Source organism: Mastigoproctus giganteus, chromosome 4 (genome assembly GCF_048544385.1).
Source record: "Mastigoproctus giganteus isolate SK-2022 chromosome 4, ASM4854438v1, whole genome shotgun sequence".
In the NCBI taxonomy this organism is placed as follows: domain Eukaryota; kingdom Metazoa; phylum Arthropoda; class Arachnida; order Uropygi; family Thelyphonidae; genus Mastigoproctus; species Mastigoproctus giganteus.
Window position 1 is genome coordinate 210,168,104 of NC_143578.1, and position 17,064 is coordinate 210,185,167.

The 17,064-nt window shown below is 37.3% G+C and overlaps 1 protein-coding gene across 4 annotated transcripts in view; it reads right to left on the reverse strand.

Moving 5' to 3' along the window:
• The window catches only part of LOC150087366 (transcription elongation regulator 1), a 329,370-nt gene that overhangs the window by 218,138 nt on the left and 94,168 nt on the right, over positions 1-17,064 (reverse strand). For all 4 annotated transcript variants that reach the window (XM_090371153.1, XM_090371154.1, XM_090371156.1 and 1 more), the window contains one exon: positions 7,108-7,297. In XM_090371153.1, coding sequence (XP_090227279.1) covers positions 7,108-7,297 — 190 coding nt within the window. The remainder of the gene's footprint in view (positions 1-7,107; positions 7,298-17,064) is intronic.

The window sequence follows — 17,064 nt, forward strand, 5'->3', positions numbered from 1 at the left end:
TTCAGCCCGTAATTTTGCTTAATTCATTTAGGATATTAACATTCTTTCACAAATCTACTACACTTCTTTTTCTACTTTTGTTACCCTTCTAGTTACCGGCACTTTGTGCAACATTCACATCCATTTATGCATACTTTATTCAATATATTAATACAAACTTACACACACACACACACACACACACACAGTCGGACCTCTCTTTAACGAACTTCCATATAGCAAATTTTTCTATGTAGTGAACTTTTTTGATTTCCCATTGGGCATTACATTGAAATAGTTTCTGTATAACAAAGAAAATTTCCATGCAACAAACTGATTTCAAAAGACCTGGGTATGCATTGTTTGCACCTCTGGCCTTTTTTTAGGCAATAAAGCTGATGCTGTAGAAAGCACGAATTAAGAGCTATGACATTTACAATTTAGTGGTGGCTGTCAAACCCTGCAGGAGGATAGAAAAGGATGAAAAGTTTTGGGAGAGGCCTCTGCCCATCAGTGGGTCAGCAATGGCTAAAATAAAGAAGTGAAACCTATACACTAAGTCACTCTGGTCAACTGCTATCTGTGTGTTCACAGCCACATATTCCCAGGCTCTGGGCAACCTGTTTTCTATTGTTCTCTAATAGGATTATTAGAGAATTAGGAGAGTGATTTTCCTTTATCCCAGAAATTCATCTGTTGTTTCGAAGAAATGAGTCATCCACACTTTCACTATCTCTGTTTACATGGTAGGTACAAGTGGTTCCTAAATCAGTTTTGCTGTAGCTGCTGTGCAAGTAACCTTATGAAGAAATTCTTGAGTGTAGTGTGAAAAACTGGAAGTGCTTAATAGTGTAGATTGGAGCGTTAAAAGAGAAAAGAAGTAATTGCTTTAAATTTAGTATTCCTGCCAGCACCGTGTTAACCATTCTGTGTTTCGATTTTCAAACCGTTTGAGGAAACGGGACCTAGTCGGAAGCATGCAGGATTATGCCTGAGTGAAGGTGTAGATGAAGTTGTTAAGTTGATTAAGTTGATTCGAGACAAACGTGTGGGGGGAAAAAAAGGTGTAGCTGTTGCTCTATCCCAGGAAGTGCTCTCTACATGTGCTATCACTGATAAAATAGGCTGCCATCGGTGAACAGTATTCCAAGTGCTGAAATTAAAGCGTGAAACTGGTGATGTGAAGAGAAAGACCTGGATCAGGCCGTAAGAGAGTGACTACACCTTCATAAGATTTGAAATAGCTATGCCTTCGCAATCACCATGCTAGTGCTCCTGATCTAAAACTGAACTTTGAGATGGCCTCTGGTGTTGAAACAAGTGCAGGAACTATCCAAAGATGGCTTTCGGAATGTGGTCTGTATGCCTATCAGCCCAATAAGTAGTCTTTGTTGACCAAAAAATGAGGAAGAAGTGACTTCCTTGGGCTAAAACGCATGCTTAATGGACAATGGGACACCATCATCTTTTCTGACGAATCAAAATTCAACCTGCATGGCTTAGATTGGAAGCGGTACCTCAGAAGACGAAAATCGGAGGCATACCATCCTGAATACATAACACCAACTGTAAAGTTCCCTGCCAGTCAAATGGTCTGGAGATGCATAACAAGCAAAGGGGTAGGGCGAATTAAGATTATTAACGGAACAATAAATGCAGAAACCTACACTGCTTTCTTGGAGGAGTGCCCAAAGCCTGTTATTAGGGATTACCAGACAGACATCCAAAACTGCATTTTTCAACAGGACTCGGCACCTTGCCTGCCACACAGCAAAGTTGGTAAGTTTTATGATATTTAGATTTACTGATGAGTTTGTCATCTTGTCTCATAAGGCTTAAAACATACTTAGGTTAATGTTTTCTTTTGTTTTTCTCCTTTAAAGTGCAGTCATACCTCAGAAATGCTGGCATTACAGTGTTGGACTGGCCCAGCAACAGTCCAGATTTGAACCCTATTGAAAATTGCTAGTACATAATGTCTTCTAAAATTGCTCAGAAGAAGCCAACAAGTAAGATTCAAACAGGAGAGATGCCAAAAAATGTACGTGATAATGTTTAAGTAAGACTAAATGCAACTGGGCATAATATTTTTAAGAGTTATAATTATCTATACAATTTCAGTGTAAAAACACCACAGACAACTATGTCCAGACAGCACCGTTTCGAGGCTTGTTGGCCTTTCATCGGTGGGTGGGTGGGAAGGCACCCAGGTATTGCAAACCTGGTTGTCAAAGAGATAATCGCACAATATGAGAGATGCCATAAGGTGTACGTGATAATGTTTAAGTAAGACTAAATGCAACTGGGCATAATATTTTTAAGAGTTATAATTATCTGTATAATATCGGTGTAAAAACACCACAGACAACTCTTCATGGTGTCTTCTCTATTAGTGAAGCATTACTTATTCGAGGTAGTGCAATACATGGTAACTCGTTCTGGAGGATGTGCACAATATGAGAATATGGGAAGCAGTAACCCCAGAGTAACATATCGACTCTGTGTTACTACATTGACAGAGGTAGAGTGAAAAGGACCTGGGGGTAATTATGCAGGCAGGTATGAAGTTTTCTGAGCAGTGCAGACAGTCTGCAAGCGTAGCTCATGGTGTCTTGTCAATGATATACAGGAATTTTTCTAGAAGGGATAAGGAGGTGATTATCCCCTTGTATAAGGCAATGGTCAGGCCACACCTTGAGTACTATACAGGTCTGGAGGCCTAATTTTAAGAAGGATGTAGAGCAGTTGGAACAAGTACAGAGAAGGGCAACAAGATTAGTGAATGAAACAAAGGGTTGCTCTTACGAAGAAAGGCTGGCTTAATTTTTGCAAATTAGTGTCTGGAGACTAGCCACCAGCGAGGTGATCTGATAGAGGTGTATAAAGCCTTGAATGGTTTGAGCATACTCAATGCTGACGGGATTATTCCTCTTGCTCAGAATATTCGCCTGAGAGGGCATAAATTCAAATTGAGGAAAGATGGTTGTAGGCTAGATGTGTGGAAGTTTGCCTTTCGCCAGTGGTGGTTGATTGCTGGAACAAACTTCCATCTCTCGTAAAAGTTGATAGCTTAAACAGATTCAAGGCAGAACTAGAGAAACATTTGGAGCAGGTAAATGAGGTGTGTGTGTGTGTGTGTGTGTGTGTGTGTGTGTGTGTGTGTGTGTGTGTGTGTGTGTGTGTGTGTGTGTGTGTGTGTGTTTTGGCTGATGCTATATAAGCTTGCTTTCTTGCATCATGTGCCCATGCTAATGAGATACACTTGAAATAATTCACTTTACACTACTGTCAGTGTTTCCTTTAAGAGTTGTCTACGATGTTTTTACACCAATATTGTAGAGATAATTATAACTGTTAAAAATATTATGCCCAGTTGATTTAGCCTGTCTTATATATATACAGTCCATTCCGATTATTTGGGACACATCAGGACTAGTGCATTTTGGCTCGATTAAGCAGCTGCCCCAATTATCCGAAGTTTCACGTAAATAGTTAAAAATACAATGTACCCCCCCTTTACAATTGGTTCACTGTACAATCAAATCACATTACGACAAACTCACCATAGTAAAGTACCATTCACTATAAGATGTGTAGTAAGCAATGGTCGTTGTGATCACGTTTGTGAATTGAATTTTAATTCTATTAAACTGCGATTCTAATTAGCGAAAATAGGAGGAATATTATCCAAAGGCTATAAAAGCAAGGATATATTAAGCACCAATTTACCCTTTATTACCTTAACAATTAAAAAATTAAATGATACGTGAAAATTGGAAGAATATACGTGATAATCGGAATAATTAATACATACTGTAATATGTACACGCGAGTTGACATTTCTGTTCACAGACATTTGTGGGTGGGGGTTAAAATTTAAAAACAGTAAAAAGATAAGCAATCAATAACAAAGAACACGGAACACACAAATTGTAAGTAACACAATATGCGCAAGTGAGAACGGAGTAACGAGTTACAAAGCTTTAAAAATAGGAATGAAGAGAAGATTCTGAAAATTAATTTTTTTTATATGATTGAAGATTTCATGGAAGCGTAAACACATTTCACCATAATAACCCACAGAATTCCAGCTGTCGCTATTATCGCAAATTCAATAAGATAGAGTTTACTATCCGTTTATGATAGATTTCACTAACAGAAAAGCCCAATAAACAGATGACTGCTAATTGTTTTATGGTTGTGACCTCCAGAATTTCGACCGAACAATGTGGTACCGTCGGAGACAATCGTAGGGTAATCTCCAGTGCTGCGGTCTTCTGCCCCGATTAAACGGCATGCTGTCCCAATTAAGCGAAGCAAACCCTGGCTATTGTCTTGATTGGTTTCTGTTTTTTTAAGATTTGCCCCAATTAACTGGTGGCCCAAATAAACAGAATCCACTGTATTACTATTACTGAAACAGCATCGACCTAGGAACCAGTGGGAGTGGCACCAGCCTGGATGTGGAAAGATAGGATGAGCCCACATCAGATAAGACCCACACACCTAGAAAAGGACTAGGCCCTACCAACAAGTCAGTATCGGACTGCACTTGCTGGCAGGCACTGCAAATTGCCGTTATGGAAAACTTGCGGGGCTCCCTTTCTCAGCCTACTTTCTTTCCCCATCCCTGGAGGGGTGAGGGGATGGTCTGTCTGCCCCCACCATCCCCTCTTCTCTCTCTGGTGTATGGAGACAATTATCCAAGCTTATTTGCTGTGCAAAGATGCTGCAGTGGTATACACAATACTTAACAAAGAGCACATTACATTTCCATGCCCACGGAACATTTGCATCACTATTATGACTTGTATTTGCTACACACCTGTAACATGAGTCAAAGTGGTCTGCATGAAATGGTAGATTCAAGATATATGTCAATTGGAAAGCTTATAACCAGCGTCTTTAAAAATAAAGAAATAATCCCATAAATTTTCTGCCACAAAATCAAACAGGTAAGGTCCCTACTTCTATTAGTAATTATAAACATAATAATATCAGCACATCTGCTACAGTTGTATTACAATATTTTTCAAAAATTTAAACCTATCTAAAAAAAATGTTTTGAAAACAAATTAAAATAAATGTTTAATAATAATAAAAACAAAATCCATACATATTTTGCAGCTCCCACAATTCAGAAAACTCATATATGGCTCAGATTTTAAACAAGTTTTGCTATCCCTACTATACATAACAGAAACATTATTTATATTCAACGGGGCCTGCATAGGGAAATTACATACCTATTGCATTGCCTTAATGATTCTTCTTTACAAGTACACTGATAAAATAATTGCTAAAACCATTTATAAAATGTAAACTTAATATATACTGGTAATTTCTGGATGTCTTATATTTCGTATTAGGCAATTCATTTAAGCAGTTCATAATTTTTCAACATTTAATTCGAAAATCAAAAACAGCTAAGTTGTAAATCCATCTTAATATGATAAATAATAAGTTTTACTGCACACTGTACTTTGAACACTGTAACAAATAAATATAGTTCAGGACAACGATATGGAAGGAAGTAAGGTAACAACCTTGACAGATCACTGATCCCTGATGCAATAATAATAGGACCCTTTCAGCGGTACATAAGGTGTGTACTGCTGAAAGCTTCCTGTTAGAGCTGAAAAGTTTGTGGAATAATGCCATGCATGCCAGTCTAGAGACACATTACGTATAGGAACCTGTTTAATCTGGCACATCATGTCGCTTACCCTGTCCTCATATGTTGCACAGTCAGTTGTTGCATGTTGACATGTCTATTGTTTTGGCAAATTTTATAGTGATAAAAATGGATGAAAAAACCTGCCAAAAATCTGCATTAGAGTTTGCAGCAAAACTGGAAAATCAGCTACAGCAACCACTGAACTGTTACAAGAAACTTTCAGGGACCATGTTTTACGCAAAAGTACAGTTCTGTAATTAGTAATTTGGCCAGGAGTAGGTCAAGGTGGCCCTAACACTGGACATCCATTCATTTCAAAAACTGCCAGCAGCATTGCATGACAGATCTTGTGCATAGCAATTGCTGACTGAGAAAAAGAAAGACAGAAATGACCAAACTCAGTTAATCTTAACCAAAAATTTATAGCGTTCTGGAAAAAACTTGCCAAATTCAAGCTGAAAATCCCAGTCGAGGGCCAGAAAAGATGTGTTTTAGGAACTGCTGGAGTATGCTAAAAATGACCCTAATTTCACAAATTCAATCATTACAGGCAACAAGACAAGTCTAGCAGGCATCAAAGGGTTGCATGTGTGCATATGCCACCAAGTGTCATGTTTGTTTGTTTTTTTTTTTTTTTTTTTTTTTTTGCAGCACAGCAGTATGATACTTATGTGAATTGTTCACTTCTGCATCCATACACCTATTCAAATATGCGTGAAGAATTTTATAGTTGTTATGAAAAAGAGATGGTACTCGTAAGGTAGATCTGCCAACCCCTGCTCTATATAACTGTAGAGCAGGGGTTAAGAGCTTTAAAACAGAGGCCCAATCTTTATAATGGAAGAATCATGATTCAACACAAATAAAAAAATACAACGCCGTCACTCAAATGTTTAAAAAATGTCATTCACTTTTCTTTGATTCTTTGGTCATCATTCACTATGAATTCACTCCTCCACATCAGACAATGAATCAGAAATTCTACAAAGGTGTACTGGAATGACTATGAGAAAAGTGAGTAGGAAACACCATTAACTTTGGCATGACAAGAGCAGGAATTTGCATTAAGAAATGCACTGGCCCACTGTGTACTCACTGCATTAAAATTTCAGACAAAGTGTCAAGTTCTCACACTTCCACAATCCCCTTATGATTTCTATTTATTCCCAAAAATGAAATTGCCATTCAAAGGATAAGGATTTGTAACCATCGATTAGTTTTAAGAAAATGCAATGAATGTTCTGCATACTCTCTGGAGGGGAAAAAATAAGAACGCCAAGAATGCTTCTGCAAGCAGAAAATTCAATGGAAACATTATGTTGTGTGAAATTCCAAGGGGACAGGCTAATGTGAACCTTCAATAGGCAGTAGGTAACTATTTATTATGACCTCGGTCCACAACTTTTCAATCACACCTTGTATTTATCTATAAATGTTTATAAGGAACAAACCTTGTGGAACTGCAGTTGGAGCAGAAGCATTATTATTGTTACTACTAGCTGTAGTTGTTGCTGTAGCGGGAACGGTTACTGCAACTCCAGCAGCAGCAGCCATTGCTTCAATCTGTTCCTGTGTCAATATTTTCACATTTTCTGGTTTTGACCAAGCAGCTTCTCTTGTCCTTACATTGTAATAATAAACCTATAATAAAAATTATGATTAGAATAATACATTACACCATATTATTCAAAATAAGTAAGAATATTATAAGTAAGGAAACACTTTATACCAAGTGAAATATTTAACTAATTTATACTTTGGAACCCCAATCCATTTGTCTAAAATGTTATATATCTAACATTACTGATTCACTTTGTGTTTCTGTCATCCTTTCCTAATTTTATATCCTGATTTAAGAGAGTGCTGTCCTGGGATACTCAGTGAAGTTCTTCTAATGCTTTCTTTTGTCTTCAATATTCACTAGAGCAAATACTTTGTTCTACAGTTGTTGGCATAGCATATGACAACAGCCTTTCAACCCAAGCCCTATGGCTGGCTTAGAGGTTATTTTTGTATGCGAGTACCTTATGGTCCTGATAAGATGGAGTCCATTTAATTTATTTAATATAGGGTGGTTTTAAGGTTGCATTAAGTCGCTTCCTGGGTAAGCCAGCATTACCCCTATAATAGAGATACTTTATCATGGAGCAATATTTCAATTTAAATTTCACTGTATAAGTTAGACAAGAACAGAGAGAATATTTCAAGACACGAGCATTACCTAGTTCACCACATGGGATTTGATTTAAAACTTCATGAGAATAGCTGTATAACCAACAAACCATCTGCATGTATGTTTCCTTGAGAGTTTAATGGCAAATAAACTTTGTTTGTTTGTTATTTGGATTTTAGGAGCATTAGCAACTAAGGCCATATTGCTCCGGGATATGCAGTGATCATTCCCTGACTTTTCCACATCCTCCGTGTTTGGTGGTGACGGGCTCGAACCCCGGTCTAATCAAGAAACGTGTGCTACGCACTGCTGCTCCTTCCCACCTGGCTATGGAGGCGCCGGCGGCAAATAAGCTGCACTGGTTATAATGTACCGCCTCATAGTGGCACGCCTAAATTGTCAAATGCCATGATCACTGATAAACTCCTGAGTGATTTTGTTTGATTCTAATCTACAGCAGAATCAAACAAAATCACTCAAAAGATTATCACGTGAAACAGGCACTTCTTACAGTTTGTGAGGAAATGCTGCCAAGAAGCTGAAGTTTCAGAAGCCCCCGCGAGATGATCATCAGACCCCACCTCTCCTGACTTTTTTCTGCAGGGATATCTTAAAGAGCAGACATTTGCAAACAATCCACACTCAACTAAAGAACTGAAGGTCACCATCACTGCAGAAAACGTGTCACTGAGTTCATGTGGGTAACACAAAATGGCAAGCACTTCAAACGTCTTGTTGTGATCTTATTCAACTGGCCTACATACTAACCAGATATGTTGATCCCAAAAGTTTAACCAGAGGTTTAAGTGTAACTCTATAGGTTCAGCAACACTAAAAACACCTGCAGTACTCCATTATTTCTTTTTTGCTTTTTTAATTTGCAAATCTGGCAAAAATCCAGCAACTTTAGAGTGCACTGGCAAGAAATGTGATTAATCATCTCAGCAGACCTCAAGCATGCAATTTTGTAAGTGCTTCTAAAATCATTTCTTCTAACCTCAAACACAGTGCACATTTACCTACACATTTTTACCCTTCACCTACAGACTAAATATATTTAAGTTCATTTTAACATCATCCATTTTCTATAATGATATAGTCAGATGTGCTTCTTTTGTTTCTATTATGCACTCTCCACAATAACAAGTTCTTTATGCTAAGTTACTATATTTGTAACTTAAATTACATGGCTCTCAAAAATTCTAGCAGCTTTTTACTACAGCTATTTTTAGGTTTATCTTTCTCTCCAAATTTTGCTAAAATACAGAATGGTTGTAAAGTCTTTGATCATTTTTAAAAATTGCACCCCCCCCCCCATAGAAAAACTAAAAACTCTAGCCCCTAAAAAAAAAAATGGTTTTCGTGTAACAAAGATAATCTGTAATAGAGTTTATATAAGCACAGAAAAAGTAGTTACAAATTTCAGGTGGCCAAAGTTGCATTTAATTATGATATCCAATAGTTCACTGGCATTTTAAGATTCAATGTGCTCAACATCTGTAAGTGTAAGAGACTATTCCGTGCAGGGGCATCTTCTAAAGTGGCCAATGAATCAGAATGTCCTTTTACGAAGGATTCATGAATTCCAGAGAGTTTGTGAAATGGCAGCTTATTCAGTTCGATGGATGGCTGCTTTCTACATTATGTTATAGAGGGAATAAAAAAAAAACAATATTTTGATGTGGTTATCGGCAGTGTTTCATCGTGTATTAAGAATTTTCAAGTAAAGAAACCTTTAGACAGCAGTCATCACAGCATACTGATGTAGGATTTATTCAAAGAAATAACAACTGTCAAGGGTAAAGGGAAGCAGTTTTGTTTTCATAAAGGTGATAAGTTCAAATATTTTTCACCCTTTCCAGTGGAAGACAAACGGATGTAAATGCCAAAAGAGAACTTTTCAGAGAAGTAATCACAGAGAATGATAGAGGCCACTAAGCATTTTATACCAACTAACAGATTTCTTCAAGTTTAAGACCAAAATATATGTCAGATGAACCGATGAGCTCAAATTAACAAGGGTCAAGTCCTCTGTTATGTACAAAGCAGTATGTAATCAAGTTACTCAGAGGGTTAGGCAGGCATTGACTGGAAATTAAAACTAGCTAGAAGTTTATAATAACAGAAAGTAACGTGGAAGAGAAACTGCTGCAGCTAAAAGTGAACAAAGTCCATAGGGCTGATGCAATCAATTCAATTATATAAAAATACAGGAACTCCCCGACTTACGTAATACTCGACTTTACATAAGTTTTTGCTGGCTGGTGCAAACTTTAAAAAAAAAAATCGTGGAAACATATTTTGCATCCCATAGAAATAAATGGAGGTATCGTGAAAATATCGTTAGGTGGTTCACATCACTGCATTAGTCCCATGCTCTTGCTTAATGCAGTGGGAGATTACAGACTAAAACCATTGCTTGTATACCAATCTAGAAATCCTTGTGCATTTAAGGGCATCAAATAAAGCCACCCTACCCCTGCATTTCCGATCGAACCAGAGTATGGATAACAATATCTCTCTTTGAGGATTGGTTTAAATGCTGCTTAATTCCCGAGGTTGAAAAATATTGTAAAGACAACGACGTTCCTTTCAAGATTTTTGCTTCTATTAGATAATGCTCCTGGACATCCTACGCACCTAGATGATTTCGATTTGAACGTGAGAATCATATTTCTCACGTTCGAATAACCAAACTCCACCAAACACCAACTTCACTCATCCAACCTATGGATCAGGGTGTTATTTCAAATTTAAAAGCATACTATTTATGCACAACATTTGCTCAGTCATTGTCTGCAGTAGACTATATGAGAAAAATTTTACATTAAGAGACTTTTGGAAATCTTACAATATTTGCTATCTTAAACATTAATAAGGCCTGGGTGGAAATTACTAACAGTTGTTCAAATAGCACATGGAAGAAAATAATCTCACGGCATGTAAAAGGCTTCGAAGGAGTTGAAAAAGACAAATCAAGGTTACAGATAAGATTGTAAAGGTTGCAGAGCTACTTCAGTTGGAGGTTTTTTCCCAAAATGTTGGAGTTAACAGAGGAAGAAGAGAAGGAATTATCTAACGAAGAACTTACTGACTTGCAGGCAGTGATAATGAAAGAAGGAAATGCTGACAAAGCTCAAGATGAACCAAATGAGGAGCCGAGACGCTTCATCACCAAAGAGATGGCAATGGCAAGGTTTGAGAAGATGGATCCTTACAGCGAACAATTCTTAAAAGTTTACAGAGGGGTGTATGATATGCTTGTTTGCTACCTACAAAGAAATCTACGATGAAAATAAAAAAAGGCCACCATCCAGCCATCCATCGATATGTTCTTTCATATGGTTGAGCAGCTGACCCCTTCTAAATCTTCATAGCCCTCAACCTCCACAGTGGCGTACTTATCAGCTGAAGATGTCGTTTCTGGCAACGATGAACGATGCTCGAGAGTTAAACTTACTAACGTTATGTCGTCTCCTCTCTTTTTTTGTAATTTTATAATTTTGAAATTTTTTTAAATTGCACGCTTTTGTAATTTTTCTTGTGCATGAGATAAAAAATTTAATAAATACAATAAATAATTTTATTTACATGTTCCTTGAACATTTCTTTTTTGATTCAATCAATTCAGCAAGCACAGCTGCGAGTGCTGCACAAGCACGGGAGAAATTCCGACTTACACAGCATTCCGCGCAACGCAACCCTGACATAAGTTGGGAAGTTCCTGTATAATTGGAAGCTTCGAAAAAAAAAGTAGTTATGTACCTGCAGATTGGAGAGGTACAAATGAATTGCCTAATAATGGAATCAATCATTAAAGAAGTAATGCAAAATCATCTTGATAGGATTGGGGGCACTCATAGCATGGATTTGTTTTTAAAAGAAAATCATGCCTCACTAATCTGATTATAAACATAAAGAGTAATTCTGACATCATATACTCACAACATGTATGATTGTATAAATTGCAGCAATGTGGCATTAGGAGCAAACTCCTGCTATGGATAAAAGGATCGTTAAGTGGTAGGAGACAGAGTGGTTATAATTGGCCACTGATCTTCTTGGACTAATGCAATGAGTGTGGGTTCCAGAGCGGTTGGTGTTGCGACCCCCCTCACTGCTTTTAATATTTATTACTAATATCGACATAAGTACAGTTGGAGGTCTCTTTTACGAACTTCCATATAGCGAACTTTTTTGATTTCCCCTTGGTCATTACATTGAAAATAGTTTCCGTATAACGAAAATTTCCATATAACGAACTCATTTCGAGAGAACCGTGTATGCATTGTTCGCACCTCTGGCCTTTAGGTAATAGAGCTGATGCACGAATTAAGAGTTAAAAGGATTAAGAATTAATCCCTTTAGCTTTTAATAGCTAAAGGCTTTAGCTATTAAAGCCTTTAATAGCTAAAGGCTTTAATTCCAAGAATTCAGAGCTAAAACATTTTACAATTTAATGGTGCCTGTAAAACCCTGCAGGAAGAAACTGGCCAACCACTGTATGGGATAGAAAGTTTGGGAGAGGGCTCTGCCCAGCAGTGGGTCAGCAATGGCTAAAAAGAAATAAAACCTATACAACTTACACACTACTATGCCAAGAAGTCCCGCTGGTCAGCTGTCCACAGCCATTGGCAAAGATTAAAACATATTCCCGACACAGGCATTGGCTCTGGTCAACCTATTTTCTACTGTAAGCATCCTATTAGAGAATTAGGAGAGTGATTTTTCTTTATCTCAGAAATTCATCTGTTGTTTTGAAGAAATGAATTGTCCACACTTTCACTAAATTTCATGGTAGCTACAAGTGGTCCCTAATTTCAGTTTTGTTTTAAATGCTGTGCAAGTAACCTTACAGTGTCTAAGAGTGTAGTGTCAAAAAGTGGAAATGCTAAATAGTGAAGATCACAGCATTAAAAAAAAAAAGAAATCGCTTTAAAATTTGATGTTCCTGCCAGTAGTGTGTCAACCATTCTAAAAACCCTGTTTCGATTCTCACTGTTTGAGGAAACGGGACCCAGTCGGAGGCGTGAGAAATTTATGCCATTGGGAATATGTAGATGAAGCAGTTTTTAAGTGGATGAAGTTGATTTGAGATCAAAATATGCCGATATCAGGGCTATTAATAAAAGAAAAGGCTATGGAGTACGCATCTTTTCTGGGGCACAAAACAGTCCAAGCCAGTTCTGATTGGCTGGACAAATTTAAAGAGCATCATGTGCACGGAAAAGCTGAAGAAGTGATGAAAGTGGAGTTGCAATCGAAGAAGACTATACCCATTGGAAAGAAACAGTTTTGAAAAAAATTATGGAAGGCCTCCATAGCCGAGTGGTCAGGAGGGGGAGTGCAGTAGCACATGCTCTTTGAGTAGACTGGGGTTCAAGCCCCTGACTGCTGAATACGGTCGATCTACCAACCCGCAATGGACCAGCGTGGCAGATTATGGTCCATTTCCCTCAGCATGAATTGCTGAGGAGGCTTCCATCCTGTAATGGGTTGATAACGGCTGCACTTTAACTTTACCTTTTTTTTACGAGTCCAAAGACATATTCAACGTTGATGAAACGTCTATTTTTTTAAATGTTTCCCGAACAAGACACTAACTTTGAAAGGTGATAAATGTTTAGGTGGTAAAAATAGTAAAGAGAGGATTACACTATTCGTTGCAAATATGGCTGGTAATGAAAATCTGAAGCTTTTGGTAATAGGCAAAAGTAATTAACCCTGATGTTTCAAAGGAGTAAAGTCATTAGAGTTGGATTACAACTACAACAAAAAACTTGAATGAGAAGTGAAATTTTTGAGCAGTGAATTTTAAATTTTGATAGAAAGATGACGAAAGAAAACAGAACAATCAAGTTGATTGTCGACAACTGCCCTGCCCATCTTCACTCGGTAATTTCAAAACTTGCAAGTGTGAAGCTTGTTTTCTTCCTTCTGAATAATTTGTCTTAACTGCAGCCAATGGACCAAGGCATTATGAAGAATTTGAAAATGCACTACCAAGGCGCATACTGAAAAAAATTATACTGAGAATAGAAACCTACCAATCTATAGATTCTGTTACTGATTTGTGGATGTCTATATCAGGGTTAGCGAAAGTGTGGAGTCAAAATGTGATGGAAACTACGATTAAAAATTGTTTCCCAAAAGCAAGTTTTGCTAAAATGCTAATTAACAGAGATGAGAGGAATGAACTACTAGAAGTCATTGAGCAATCTTGGGAAGAGTTCCAAGCAAGGTTTGATCAGTGGAGAAATTGTTCTTGATGAATTTTTAGGAGTTGATAATGATGTCATAGTAGCTGAATATCTGAGTGACTCCAACATTTTGGAGCATATTTAAAGAGCTAGTGACAATATCGACGATGAGTTGGATGAAAATGAGGACAATATTAAACCTTCCAAACAAATGTCGGCAGCATTTGAAACTTTGCATTGAGGCCTTCAGTGGGATGCAAATGTAACAAAATATAGCTGAGTGTTTAAAGTTTAAACAAATGTGAACATTTTTATGAACAGTGTACAGTACAATCCAGTGTACAACAAAAAATAACCAAATATTTTACGACATAATTCTTAAAAGTATACTAACAAATTGTGGGCATCATGTAAGTAGTCATTTCTTAATGTGTATTTATTAATAAACTGTTTTAAAATGTTAGAAAATTTATTCATTCCCACTTCTTTCCCATCTTTTACTATATTTCTGAATTTACAGTATTTTTCATTGTTGAAAAGGTCATATTTCTTTATAACGAAATTTCTGTATAACAAATTTTTTCAAGGGAACGATCAATTTCATTATATAGAGGTCCAACTGTATTTCAAGTTTAATGTCTAAGTCCGTTGATGATATAAAGGTGGACACAATGATTAATGATAGTAATCAGAGTATGTTTCAAGAGGATCTAAATAAAAACAGATGGGTTGGAAAATGGCAACTGAAGTTTAATAGTGACAAATGTAAGATACTGAATTTGGGTAGCAATAATCCTGAAATAACATACCGTTTGGTAGTACCAAACTCAAGGTAGTAGAGTATGCAAAAGATCTAAGGGAATTCTACATTCTGACATCAATCCCTGAAGGTGAGGGATGATGAAGGGCACAATAAGCAAAAAAGTTGAAGGGAAGAGGCCCAGAGAGAGAAATGAGGAAAACAACAACAGATGAACTGAGAGGGATGATGGATTCTGGAGATGAAGAGGAGGGCTGAGGATAGGATTTGGTTTGGGTTTTACTGTGCAGTAGCTGCTGAGGCTATAATGTGCCAACTGCTGAGGATAGGGAGATAGACAATTAGTTGAGTGTATGCTTAGACTTGACCTTGGCAGAACACTGACAATGAACAGTCCATGAAATTCTCTGAGCAGTGGATGCAAGCTGTTAGAACAGCCCACTGGGTTCTGCCAGTAACATACAGGAACTTTGGCAGCAGGGCCAAAGAGATGATGATACCACATAGAAGGCAGTATTTGGACCACATCTGGAACAGAAATGCCATTTTAGAAAAACACCGATCAGGGTGCAGGCAAGTGCAACAGGATATTCTCTGGAATTCCAAGAAAGAATAGGGATCTGTAAATTGCTGTCTCTAGAAACTAGGCATGTGGTGACCTAATTGAAGTGTATAAGGCTATTTATCTTTTCTCAGGTGAAACACACAGGGGATATAAATTTAAATTGGTAAAGGGCAGTTGCTGAACAGATTTGGGGAAATTTGCATTCAGCCAAATAATAATCAATTAACTTGGAATAAATTTAGGGTCTGGACAAAATGGAAGAAATGGGAGATTAGGTTTTTTTTTTTTCTCTGAGCAAGCATTGTTTTCTTACATCACGTTGCTAATTTCTAATACTAAGTGCATGATATTGTTGACCAGTATTTTACCACTTTTTTTGGAAGGGTGGCTGAATCCTGGGTGTCATGGCCTTGGGAGTGCTGCCTATTATTGACACCCATTTAAAGCATATTAGTTAAGATGGCTCAGAGTTTGTTGTAAAATATGAAATTCCAGGAAAGCAAAGAAAAGCAGGATGATCTTTATAAATGGGCTAACTGCACATAGTTATGATGGTAGAAGGGAGGATCTGCTGAATGTGAAGGCCAAATTGGAAAATTTCAGATGAGTATCTTCTCGTCTGCAAGTGTCACACAGGATAAAGTGGACACTAATAATTTTCATAGTGGTGGCATATTAGTAATGCTTTGTCTTGCTGAAACACAACTGAATCTTAAAGTGACAATTCCAAACACTGTAATATGGCAGAAAGATTTCCTTTCTTTATAAACACTGGTATAAGGTAGCATTGTGCACATTTTGTCCTCTGGGGTCAAGATTTATAACTACAGGTGAACCCCGCTTAACACTGACAATTCGTTCCGGAAAAACAGAGCACTAAGTGAGTACCATATTACCATAAGGTAACATATCTATTTGTGAATTGCAGTCTATGGGATATTTGTCTTTCCCACTGCTAAAATGAATTCTTTATTTTTTGTAATTATTCTTACAGTTGAACCTGCCAGTCCTAAATTATTGTGTACACATCCACTTATCATTGACCAGAATCGATTCGCTTCAAAACGTCTAATTTAATTTTCAAACTCAGTCATTTTTTTATCTTTGTAGTCTTCATACCGTGTCCAGACGTTGCTTTTTCATTCTTATCCGCCATTATTAACCAGTGCTTTTTTTTGGGACGGTACGGCGTACCGGTACCTTCATTAACAGCGCGTGTGATATTTGGATGCAGTACACTTTGAAATTTGTAATATTCTGTAAATTGTTTTCACATATTTACCTACTATTCAAGTAAGCTTAAAGGTATTTAACTAAATTTGCATTTTTCACTCTATTGTTAAGATATTTTCTATATAAAACTCTATAACCATTTTTAGAATTCTAAATTACTCAGTCGGACCTCTGTTTAACAAACTCCTTTTAAAGTGATTTTTTTTTTTAAATTCCCCTTGGAAATTACATTTAAATTAGTTTCCGTTGAATGAAGAAAATTTTCATCTAACGAATGGCTTAGGAGAGACTTAACACACTGTTCACACTTCTGGCTTTCAGGCAACTTAGAAAATTAGTGCTGCTCCTAAGCAAGAATTGAGAGAGCTAAAGGGATTACCATTCTACAACTTGGTGGTACCTGGTAAAACCTATCCGACCACCTGTCCCACATACTGAGAAGTCACGCTGGTCAACAGTAAGCAGATCAAGGGGTAT